Consider the following 12,874-nt stretch of genomic DNA (forward strand, 5'->3'; position numbering starts at 1 on the left):
GGTGTTGGTGTTCATGATCCTCACCCTGGGGGATATTCGAGTCTGATCTGGGTGAAGTGTTAAGACCAGGTGTTACTACAGGAGTAGGAGGGGTACCCCTCTGGTAGTCAAAGTCTGACTCTAATAAGGATCAAAGTCTGATTCTAATGAGGATCTAAGAGACCAACTTAACTTCTTGGCCTTGGCTTTTTTGTTTGCATGCTACAAGGACCTACTAAGAGTTCCCAACTCCACACTGATGGTCTTCAAGGACTTATTAGGCTCATTTCTGAAGGGTGAAAATGTCTTAGTTACAGCGTTCCATTCCGTACCAAAGACTGCTAAGAATTTATGAGGTACTTTCAATAGCACCTTGAAAATAGTGGTGCTCGGTAATGAGGACGTTTTGATACTGTGCTAGATCTCCAATCTCCATCTCAAACTCACTCCGACCAAGAATCCACAGGAATCGCCTCGTGGATTTGGGAACTCCATCTGGATGGGCTAGGTTTGGACAGCTGGATTGCTGCCACCTTGCAGATTAATTGAAGAATTAAAAACCACAGGAGTCCTCTTCAACATCAGACTGTTGCTTTGATGAGCCTGGATCCCCTTCTGGAAGCACCTCCACATGCAAGAAAAAAAGGGGGAGAAGTGCCTCCTCAACACTGAACACTGGTTTGTTGTATGGAAAAGCCTGGACCTCCTTCTAGTGCAGCAGATTGCTGTAAAAATCGTTCAGATAGTGAAACAAGCATGAAATTTGGCACAAACATTCCTAAGACTACGCTCTCTTAGAAAAGGCGCTGGCCACCTGAAAATCCAAGATGGCGGCTATTTTTCAAAATGGCCGCCATCTATGTTGAGATTCACTGGTTTGGGAGCATCTATTGGATGGAATATGCCAGTTTTTTTTTTTTTAAACCTCGACTTTTAGGTTATAAAATGTTCCATACCACACATTTTATTGAAAACCCTTACTAAATGAATTGTAACCAAGATGGCGTACAAAATGGTTGCCATAAAAGTTTTTTTTTTTTTTCTATCCACAGCGCTAGCAGACATAGAGACCAACTGTTTTTATTTAATGGTATATTCATGTGATCAGACAGTTTAACTAATATGCTATTTTCAACTGAAATAGTAATGGTATGGTCACATACAACATTGTGTCTAAGACTGTAACCATAAAAAAAAAAAGAAGAGAAATACGGACTAAACGCAACCAATCTATGTATAGGTCTCTCAACCTACACCTTTGAAAAATTTGAGGATAAGAAGGTAGGCATAGCATGACACGTTGGATGCTCAAGCTAGATTATCTACTGAAGAGAGGGCAATATTTATCTAGACTTCACATTTGCAAGTGCACAGAGCTGTGCAGGAAGACCCAGCTTGTAGCACTTGCACCTTTCCCGACAGCCTGCTTTGCATCCACATTTGGTAAGCTGTTGGCAACTCTTGGCTAAGGGCGAGTTGGTTGTCCAGAGGACTTGCCATGCTTCACCAGACTTTTGCCATCCCCACTCAGCAGGGTTCTCTGGCTGTGGCTGACACTGGGTGGCCTGCCCCCACACACAACCAGCCTGGTACGCAGCACGCTTGGTGTGTTGGAGGAGAGCTCCCCTGGTTGGTGGAATGGCCTCATATGCCCTTTGTTTTCTGGCAAACATATCAAGTCTAGCCTCATCCACAGTGCCAGCAGTGCTGGATCTTTCATACATAAGTATGACAAACCTCTCCAGGACCTTCAGGTCACTCTCTTCCACTCTGAGAGGGTAGTGACTCAGTTTGGAGAACACAGTGGAGGCCTCTGGAAAGATGTTCCATGTCTGCCAGGCGGTCTTCTTGCCCTTGCTCCGGAAGGCTGACACTGTATCACAGCCTGTGAATGCATGGAAGAAGAGCATGCCATTCACCTTCTCCTGGCCCAGAGAGTTGCACAGGTCATGCACAGCAATCCAGCGCAGGCTCTGGCCTTGGCCAAATGCCACCCATAGCTTCTCTAGCCCTAGATTGTGGAGAGTGGAGAAAGCACTGACTGCAACGACAAGAACATCTGTGTCATTTGCTTTAACCGTGATGGTCTTGGCTCCATGTTCTGTGGCATATTTGGCATGGAGAAAGATGCGGGTGTCAGCTTCCTCATGAGAGCACTTTTCCAGTCCCTGAAGACTAGCCTCATGAGTGCTGAGGACAGCAGACCCTTTCGTGGCAATGACAACATTTGTGGCAGACATCTGGGCAACTTTGTCTGCCAGGAACTCGAACAACTCTGTCTTGTTGGCATCGTGTCTTAGGAAATTGTGCCAGTTGGATGGAATTGTGTTCTTGTCTGTCACCTTGCGCCTTCCTCCTTGACCACGTTGGAGCCTGGTCTCAGCTTTGAGGCTGGATGTATTGTATACATCAAATACAAGATGTGATGATGTGTACTTGCTGCTATAGGATTGTATCACAGGCAAGAAGTCGCAAAGTGCATAGCCCTCAAAGGTCTTTCCTTTCTTTGGTGGCAAGGCATGGACCAAAGCTGATCCATCTACAATGAGGACATCAGTCTTTGGTTCTTTGTCTTCTAGTGTAACATGACTCTCCAGGACCGAGGTCAGCTGAGACTTCTGACATGTGTACAGCCTACCACCCTCACTAAGGGAAGCTGGGAATGTTTGATTCTCGTGCTGGAAGAATTCCTGCAGATCACATTCACGGCTCTGACAGGATATAAATAGCTTTGAGAAAAGCTGGCAATCCTCCTTCAGAAGTTTCTGCTTTGACTGTTCTACAGGAGCAGCTTCTTGCCTGAAGAAGTCAGTTCTGTTCTTCTTTATCGGCTCATAGAAGGAGACTGCATTGTTTGCCAAAGAGTCTGAAAACTTCTGAAATTTAGTGCGGCCTCTGTCAAGGTGTGTCTGTAGAAGTTCCTGCTGAGCTGGGGTGGGCAATGTCTTTGTTGTCAATGGAATACAGATCCTGGCTCTCTTCCTGAAAAGGACTTCCCAAGTGTTGCAAAGCCAATGACAGCTTGCTGACTCTCTCCAAGAATGTCTTCTGCGCATGAGGTGTTTGTTCATGGTGTGTTGTCTGCTCATTAGACTCCTTACTTTGAACCTCTGTTTCGTATGCAGACACCAAGCAGATGATCTCTGGGCCAGCCACCATCCATCTTCTGAGTGCTGACGGATCTTCAGTCAGCCCAATGGCTCCCGCCATCAGCCTTTATAAAGGCATTGGTCTGCTCATGAGCTTGGTCAAGAGCCATTGCTGAGAACTGGTGACTGGTCTTGTGCACAACAAAGTTGCCAGCCTTGAACTCCTTGTGCAACTCTGGGTGTGAACTCTCTAGGGTAAGCATGTCCCTGAGGTGAATAGGCAGCCAACGAGCATAGTTTGTATTATTGTTGGAAAAGAAGTAGGGTATCAGCTCATGCAATGCCTGGCAGTAGAGGACAAAACTGGCCTCACGGAAGGACCTGATCAGTAGGAATATCACAAGTTCCATAGACAACACCATGTGCCAGAAGTGGAACTGTGGACTCTGCTGTCTTCGAAGGTCACACCACTCCTCAAACTCTAATGCCTGCTCATTGTTGTTTGCTTTCTCAGCACAGTAGTCAGTGTATGCTGTCCTCAGGAGTTTGTACAAACTAGAGGCTGTAACCTGGTGCATCTGCCGTGTCCTGGTTACACTTGCAGCTGACAGGAAGGATTCTGCAGTTCCAGATGAAGCAACTCCTGCCTCCACCAGAGCTCCTGTCCAACCACTGCCATGAAGAAGAGTACCAAGAGATGTCATTGCTGCCATCTCAATGTGCAGACCACCAAACATTACCAGATACTTGTCTTCGCCATACTGATCAGGCCACTGCCACTGCACCTGCTTTGCTACGGCATAGATTGGCTGATCAGCTGTGATTATGGGTATCTGGCCAGGGTTCAGAAAATCAGTGACATCCTGCATCACGTGTTTGATCGTAGCAACAGAATGAGCCTGATCACGCAGGAGAGGAAGCAATGAAGTTATGGTTACTTCAAATTCTGGGCTTCTCTTCATTGAAGCGTGATGAGCTGACCACGTCAGATTCACTGCATCATCTATTTCCTGGGTGACTATGACCTTGTCTAGCCACTGATACTCCAGTGCAAGCTGTGGCCCCAAGATATCTGTGGGTGGCTTTGGTATTGCAGTGTTTGGTGGCACAGGGTTCTTTGTTTGAAAGGAAGCTGGTGAGATGTTTGTGAATGTCTATTCAGGTGCGGCTATCTAACTATAGCTGGTCTGGGGCTGTTAGAAAGCATTTGGGACACTAAACTAAACTATACTACAACTACTAGTCTAAGACTACAGGATTAGTAAAGCTGGATTAGCTGGCACTGAACCCCATGCTGAGTTACACAGCAGTGATGTCACCAGTGTGCCCTGGTTGTGTGCAGACATACACTCTTTTACATTTATTAATTTTCCTTCAAAATTGATGAGTTATTCGAAAGAGATGGCCTCATTAGGATCTAAAACCACAGAAACCAAGATCCATGCTTAAAACGATAATTGTTGAACGGGCATTATTTCTCATTATAATTATTGTTTCTACCTTTTCTTGGCAGCCATATAGCCCCCATATTTAAAGGTAAACTGTACTGGGAAGCTACAGAAACATAATATTCACAAGAAATAGTATGGAAGAGCTTTACCATATTGCTAGAAGCAAATACATGCCATTCTAGTGAAAAATTAGCCAAAATCTGTCGATACTGGCCGCCATCTTGGAATTTGGCCGCCATATTAAATTTTTTGCGTGGCCAGCGCCCTTTTCTGATAGAGGGAACTTTAAAGAGCACTTGTGCAAAATTTCATGCTTGTTTCACTATCTGAACGATTCTTATGAAATATGCAATTATCTGCTGCACTATTCCTAGGTGCTCTTCTTCCAGAAAGAAAAAAGGGTGGTACCTCTGGGCCTTATGGGTAGAGTATGGAGAGCTCTGTTACTTGATCACTGAAGACATGAAACTTCAACAAGTAATCTCTTATCAAGAGGGTCTAGCTAAGAGGCAATTAGCCGTAGTAGTAATAAAAACTGGGAGGAAGAATTACTTTGTAGAAGTGTCTTATAGAACACCAGGAGAGTTTGTTTCTTGGATGATATGAATGGATGAATAAAGGGGGAGTAATAGGCCATGGTTAAAACTGTCCTAATGTGCTGGTAACAGTATTCTTTCTCAGCAGTCTCATTTTCTAGTTTCCATTTTCCAGTACAGTAGTAAATTGCATTATGCATATTAAGCTAAATGGTTAACTTCTTTCTTTATACTTGTGAACTAGTATCAGCAGCATTCAAAGCAAAATATTAACATTCAACTTCAAACGCCAAAACTCTGGAACAGAGGACCGATGCAGTCTTTAAAATATGGGTAATGAATGTTATACAAAATGAGTAGCTTCTGATTTTCAAATTGCAGGCACCTCCATAAGGATTTTGAATGGGAGGATGTCCAATCAAATATAAATCTGTCTCTGCTGAATTTGGTATTACCTATGAGATTTGGGGATAACTGTAGTTCTGATTCTAGTCTTAAATTCTTTCTGAGAGCACTTCCTATATTCTTGCTGATTACAATTGGCATGTAACATAAAGAAACTGAACTGGTAATACTTACTTAGTATTTATAAGTATTCGTTCTTCTTGTTCTCTTATAAGAGACTGTGACAAATTTTCATTTGTCAATTGAAGTTCCATAATGTTTCTCCTTAAGTCATTAACAATCACTTGAGACTCTTCCAGCTGCAGTTCAAGCTGCTTAGTATTAACCTATATAGGAAAAATTTTTTTATGATTATAACACGAAAAATCATTGCACAAAAATTTATAGTGTCTTTATATATAAAAAATTTCAAAATAAAAAATACAATGAATGTTAGAAAATGTGAGGTGTACGTTAAGGCAAAGTAATGTTTTAAATATAAAAATATAAAAAGTAGCGCAAGTAGTGTTAAATAAAAATATAAAAATCAGCACAGCCAGAAGGAAAGATACTGAAGGGATCTGATAAAGGACAATGCAGAAAACAACGCAGCTGATGGCCAAAAGAATTCTGCAAAGGACCTCTTAATCTGTCTAGTATAACATGCATGCAAACTTCATGTATGCACAGCAAGTTGAGGTGTCTTTTCACTGTGGGCTGCATTTTACTCAGAAGGCTTAACATTTTAACATTAGCTTCCACTCAAGATTTTAAGTACAGCTGCCTTTTGACCCTGGCTTTTTGAACCTTTAAAAGAACACAAATGACTCTTATGCAGTACCTATGTTACTAGGCTTTAAGAATTAACCTTAAAAGACAATTACATGCCAAAAATTGGTTTTACAATTCTTTTTGCAGGTTAGATATGAAAAGATTGCTCTACGTGCTCTTTGGTCCCATGTACTTGCTCCCTGAATTCAAATCTGATCCATGGCCTCTCATATAGATTTCTTTGACTTTTCTACTGTTCTTTGTCCTGATTTTTGCATATCTATTTTTCTGAATAAACATTCCTTTCCTCATCTTGATCTTCAAGTTCTCATCAATTTATTTTCCAGGCTTTGGGTACTCCATCTCCAAGTTGCTTCATTTATGTTATGATACAACCTTCCCAACACTTTTGCTATATATTTTTCATTCTCAGCCAGACTGATAATATCTATTTTTCTTACTAATCTCTCAATAAAGTACCCGATTCCAAAGCAATTCTGTCAACAAGGCCCCAGTGAATGTTCTTTATCTTCCAAGGCCTGCCCTCCCAAAACAAGGTTCTTACTATTCTCTCAATAAAGTACCTGATTCCAAAGCAATTCTATCAACATAGCCCCAATGAATGTTCTTTATCTTCCAATGCCTGCCCCCCCAAAACAAGGTTCTTGTCTCCCTCTGACATTTGCTATTTTATATAAACACTGAAAAGCCATTGTCATATTATGTACTGCAATCACAAACATCCTTTGTAACAGCATCTGCTGCATCTATTACACAGTGCTACATTTAACCCTACACCTCTCATACTATGTGAAACTTTTCCTTTTCTCCCTTTCAAAAACCCCTATGTTTTACTTGGCTTCCATTCAACTAGTAATCCCCTCTTCCTAATTTCAATCTTCCTTCTTTTAGACATTTCTATGGCATATCATTCCATTGCCAATGCCAGATTACCTACATACAGTAGATCCCATGAGTCTCCCTTTCTGTATTCCTTTGTATCATCATCCATCACTCAAACAATAAAGGACTTATCACAGATCCTACAAAGACAACATATGCCACAAATGCTTTGACGTACCTGCCAATGTCTTCATTCTAGACCTTGTTTCATGATACATTAACATCAATGGTTTATTGAGATTTTCCAGTACCAACTCTGTTATTAATACCTGTTTTACTGAACAAGTTGGTACTATATCCAGTGCCTTCCCAAACATCCAAGTATTATAAGCACTAGCGCTCTTTTCATTTTCACTTTTCACAAAATACCTGCCACATTTTACTATATTGCCAATTTCTCAGGAAAGAAGCCAAAAGCAGAAATAGGCAAATGCACACGCACATACACACATTGACAGGCCAGAAGTGCTAATCAATGCTAAGTCAATTACTATTTAGGAACTGAAGTAATAAAAATGGAAGAATACATATAAGTACTGTAATATTAGAGCAACCTATGAAACATAAACTATAGCATATAAAGGAAAGGATATAAGGAGAGCCATCAGAGTAGAACTATGTTGTGTTATGCACACCAAACGTCAGTGAAAAGCAGATATTTATAAATAATGCATACTCTTTTCCTTTCTCTAAATCTTCAGCTGAAAGCCCCTATGGACAGAGCCAAGACTATAAACTCAAAAAGGCTTTAAAGGAAATCAGCATGCAGACACACAAGTTACAGGAAAAGATGATAAATATAAATATAAATATAGATATACATAAGGGAACAGAAAATAAGAGCAACATATTGGAATTTGGCAATGAGCAGGAATGAATTTACTCCTCACTTAAACATCTGGAAGTCAGAAGATTCCACAACTGCACTAGGCAAACTATTCCACAATTTAGTTTTAGCCAAAATAAAACTCCAAGCAAACTAAGTACAATTAAACTCATACAGGTACTAGAAAATGACACTGTTTGCAGCAGCAGCACTGCTATACTGTACTTACATTTGCATTAATCTGGCAAAAATGCATTTGAAAGTGGGTGGTTGCTTGATGATGACTGGTTGTATGTCACATATCCAAATAATTAAAAATCATGTTAGTACTTGATGATCCTGACGAAAGTTTATTTCATAATCTAAATTTCTCCATCACACATATGTTATGTTTGTTAATAACACTATCGAGTTGAAAGACTATGAAAAATGAATTTATAAGTCATAAGATAAATAATACGATTGCCAAAGTCAATGAAATGTGTTTTCGATACAGTTTTTTATGTAGAACTTTTTATGTATTATTTTATGCAGCTTGGAATATATCACACTAATACTACAATAAACTTGTAATTATCAACAATTTCCAAAGATTAGATCCTACTCAGAATGTAAAATTTATGTAATTTACATTTACAATCTTCTGGGTACGTGATTTAAACAGAATCACCACTATCGGTTTAGTTCACCCTATCCCTTTTTGGTAATTATGTATGTCCTACCTTTCCAAGCCACTGCGATATTTTGCATTTCTGTTTTTCCATATACTGTACAGTGCTTCTGTTCCTCACCTAATATTTATTGTGTTTCCCAACTATACTATTTCACTTTCTGAGATACAGACGATGTGTTTCACTTATTTCTGTCACACAGATAATACTAAGCTCAACACACACACATACATACAAATAGTTGCCGACTTACGACTTGTGCAACCTACAACCACTCGCACTTAAAACTGAAAAAAATAAAGGACAATAAACTTAACTTTTAAGCAAAGGATACTCTCCCAATGACATCTGCAAATGAATTATAATTTCCCCATCAAAATCAATGGCAATAAGGGGGGCTAGGCTCCAAGACAGTTGGCAATTACCTGTAAGCTCTGATAAGAAATAGTATTTTGTGTACATCATGAGTACGATAAACCCCCAGTATTCACGGGGATGCACCCCCTACGGCCCCCACTTGTGAATACTTAGAACCCTTCTAAAAACACTTAGAGCTGCCTATTTTGATAGTTAATTTTGATACTTCAAACACACACACAAAACTAAAAATGCTTATATAGATGTATCCTACTTACGATGGGATTAGCTTCCAAAAAAAAACACCGTCTGTTGGAAAAAACATATCTTGAATATAGCCTAGCCTACACTAGGGTATTCAGTACCATGTACAGGCAGTCCCCGGTTATCAGCGGGGTTCTGTTTCTGAGGGTGTGACGATAACTGAAAATCACAGATAACCGAAAGTCAGCGATTTCGGCACTTTTTCTGCAATTTTCGGGGGTTATCGGCGCCGAAAAGCGCCAATTTTCAGTTATCGGCGCCTCTATTAGGTATGTATCGACTCCAATACCCAATTATCGGCGCTGGTAAGCGGAAATCGGCGATTTTCAGCGCAGAAAATTGCCGATTTTCATCGTTATACAAGTGCTATAAAACCGGATCGCTGTTAACTGAGCCCACCGTTAACCGGGGACTGCCTGTATACATATATGGTAGCCTAGCCTACACTATAAAATATACTCTATATATACACGGTCTAGAAATTATTAATATCAGCTAATTCTGGAGGTTTATGCAGAGTGACTTATGATAATTCAATACAAAGAGAAATTGAATAACAAACAAGAATTAGTTAAGCCTACAATGTGGTATATCATACAGTATTCATACACGGTAGTGTAGCCTACATCATACTGTACTCTATATTCACATATTGTAATATACAAACATCAACATAATGAATATGCATCTTTTCCCTGCATCTTTTAAAACATTACAGTAATACTTCGATCTTACACGATTCGAGTTGCACGAATTCACACACACACGAACTTTTCAATGGAACTTAACTAATGGGCATACGCGATTTTTTCACAGACACACAAAATTCTCGAGAAACCCTGCAGAAGTGGGTGTTTAATTTTTTAAGTAATTTACAAGTTTTCATGCTTTTATGTGTAAAATCTGTATGAAAAATGCATTTCATTCTTTTATGTGTAAAATCTGTATGAAAAATCCATTTCATGCTTAATGTGTGTAAAATCTGTATGAAAAATGCATTTCATGTTATAATGTGCAAAATCTCTATGAAAAATCCATTTCATGCTTTCATGTGTAAAATCTCTATGAAATATTTAATGCATTTCATGCTTTCATGTGTAAAATCTGTATCAAAAATGTATTATTTTTATTTTTGTACATGCATAAATATGATGCAACGGTAATTTCAGCACATTCACTTAGTGTACTTTTACAAGATGTGATACCCATTTGCAAAGTTACTGCACTTTTCAAAGATGATACCCCTGCAGAAAATGCTTGTTTAATGTTTGAAGTACATTTATAAGTTTTCATGCTTTTAACTGTAAAATCGATATGAAAAATTTATACTTATATTGCTATACATAAATATCATACAAGTATTATGTCCATTTGCAAAGTCTTTGTCACAAGGACTTTACATGACCTTGAGATGAGGTTGTTCAGTCACGCTCAGTTGATAAAATGAATTCGTTAATGTAATATCAGATATGTAACTAAGAGTTGTATAAGTGTCATTCTTTGAAAATTACTCTGTTCACCTCGGAGAAAAGTGTTGGTGCAATCTGTATGTGCATGTAATTACAGCATGTTCAGTTGGTGTACTTTTACAAGATGTGATACCCTTGGTTACTGCATTTTTCAAAGATGATACCCATGTAGAAAGTGCGTTTAATTTTTAAGTTTTCGTGTTTTTAGGTGTAAAATCAGAGTGGAAAATTTGTATTTATATATTTGCGCATAAATAAGATACAAAAGCAGTACAGTTACTTTATTACAGTCTCTCTCTCTCTCTCATTCGTAGTTAGCGCTCAAACATACTTTTACAACTTATTATTTCTCTGTACGGCATTACCTGTACAGTATATAATTTTAAATTGATTGAATTTTACCTGTACTGTACTACCTTCTACGAACATTATGTACATGTTTTCGATATTTTATGGAATTGTACTTTTGTTGACTGACACGACGTTTTACCTAGTGACACAAAGAAAACGGCTTTTACTCTAAGTGACAAAGAAAATGTCATCCCATGAATTAGGGGTAACATTAGTATACATACGCACCTACTGTAAATGCACTATTATGAAACTGTGCAGTAGTCAATTTTTATGTCAACCATTTACTGTATTCCTTTTTTAAGGGTAATAAGCTAAATTTTAAATAAAATTACACTAACTTTAGTTCATTTAAAAGTCAGCTTAATACTTTGGGAGCATGATTAGGGTCATATTTAGTACTTAAACTCTGGAAATAAACATTTATTAGCATTTTTAGAGACCATGCCAAACTTACGCGAAAATTCACCTTGCACGAGGGGCTCCGGAACCTAACCTCACGTAATTTCGAGGTATGACTGTATGCCTTATTTCACTGTATACAAGAATATTGTATATACTGTATTCTTTTATTGCTTTTGTATTATAAATTGCGATCAATGTTTTGGTTTGGAAATCGTTTACTCGTTGTTTATTTCGCTGTGTTAACTCAGTTCAGAGTGCTTTTCTTCTTCTAGTTAGCGTAAATGAATCTCTCGATACTTTACTTATATGGGCAAGGTTATTTTTCGTTATACTGTATTAAATGTTTTTAAGTCTAAACATAACTTAAATACGTCTCGTTGTGAAATTAATTTAGCTATTTTTTTTGTTAAGAGATGTTGATTTTACGTTGGTCATTTAGGGGTGTTTGTTTTGTGTTAAAAAAATCAAGATTCTGTTCACTATTTTCACCTGATTTCATCATAATACGAACTTTATGTATTCATCGGTTATCGGCGTAAAAATAGCAATAATGTGTTCTTTCATGCCCCGTAGTTTTGATTAAAATACTGTCTCTCAAATTTTAATTACGGCCGGGTTTCATCCATGCTGCTGATGCACAATAATTTGTAGTCATTAGCAGCTTGAACATTGTTTTCTCAGCTTCAGCTACAACTTGCAACTTAAATTTAGCAGTATATTTCCTTGCCGATCTTTTATCCATACCGAATAAAGGCATAATGTAAAAATATATCAGTCCCATTCTACTTAACGTCATTTGTACTATAACCTACAGTACTTGTGTATTACCTTACTATGGTTGAAATAAAAGCAAAAGGGCTGTTGTTATCTGATTCAGTGATAAACAAAACAACAGTTTCTCGGTCGGTTGTTTGTGGCTGTACGCATTTGCGCAAGAGTATAACGTTACAAACAATACTTTTATCACTCTGTTACTTTTTTAACAAGAAGATGGGATAAAGAGTTGGAGGAAAAGAAGCTGGTCTATCGTAATTTGGTCTCTCTTGCTGCCTGATTGTACGCTGCTGCCTGCGCCCGCGTTAAATTTTAAAATATTTTATAAATAATGTTGTATCAGTATTAATTGCTTACCCCATTGCAACATCGAAGGTGAAATATGGTAACTCGAGCACTACCTTAGTATTTTAATAGTTTTATCACAAAAAATGCATTTAGTCATGAAAATGAGATGAAAATACAGTAATTAGTGAACATTTTTCAGTGAAGAATACCGTGAATGGGCGGATTTTCAGCAAATAATGAGTATATATGTTCCATAGAGAAATCCACAAATAGGTGAGTCCGCAAATCGTGAGGCCACGAATACGGGGGGCTTACTGTAACATAGAACTTTAAAAACATAAGTTTTCACTATCTAT

At 38.5% G+C, this 12,874-nt stretch overlaps 1 protein-coding gene across 1 annotated transcript in view; it reads right to left on the reverse strand.

The window, feature by feature from the left end:
* The window catches only part of LOC136833711 (synaptonemal complex protein 1-like), a 378,221-nt gene that overhangs the window by 333,738 nt on the left and 31,609 nt on the right, over positions 1–12,874 (reverse strand). The window contains exon 4 of the mRNA XM_067095919.1: positions 5,635–5,786. Within this exon, the coding sequence (XP_066952020.1) occupies positions 5,635–5,786 (152 nt within the window). The remainder of the gene's footprint in view (positions 1–5,634; positions 5,787–12,874) is intronic.

Source organism: Macrobrachium rosenbergii, chromosome 4 (genome assembly GCF_040412425.1).
Source record: "Macrobrachium rosenbergii isolate ZJJX-2024 chromosome 4, ASM4041242v1, whole genome shotgun sequence".
NCBI classification, from domain to species: Eukaryota; Metazoa; Arthropoda; class Malacostraca; order Decapoda; family Palaemonidae; genus Macrobrachium; species Macrobrachium rosenbergii.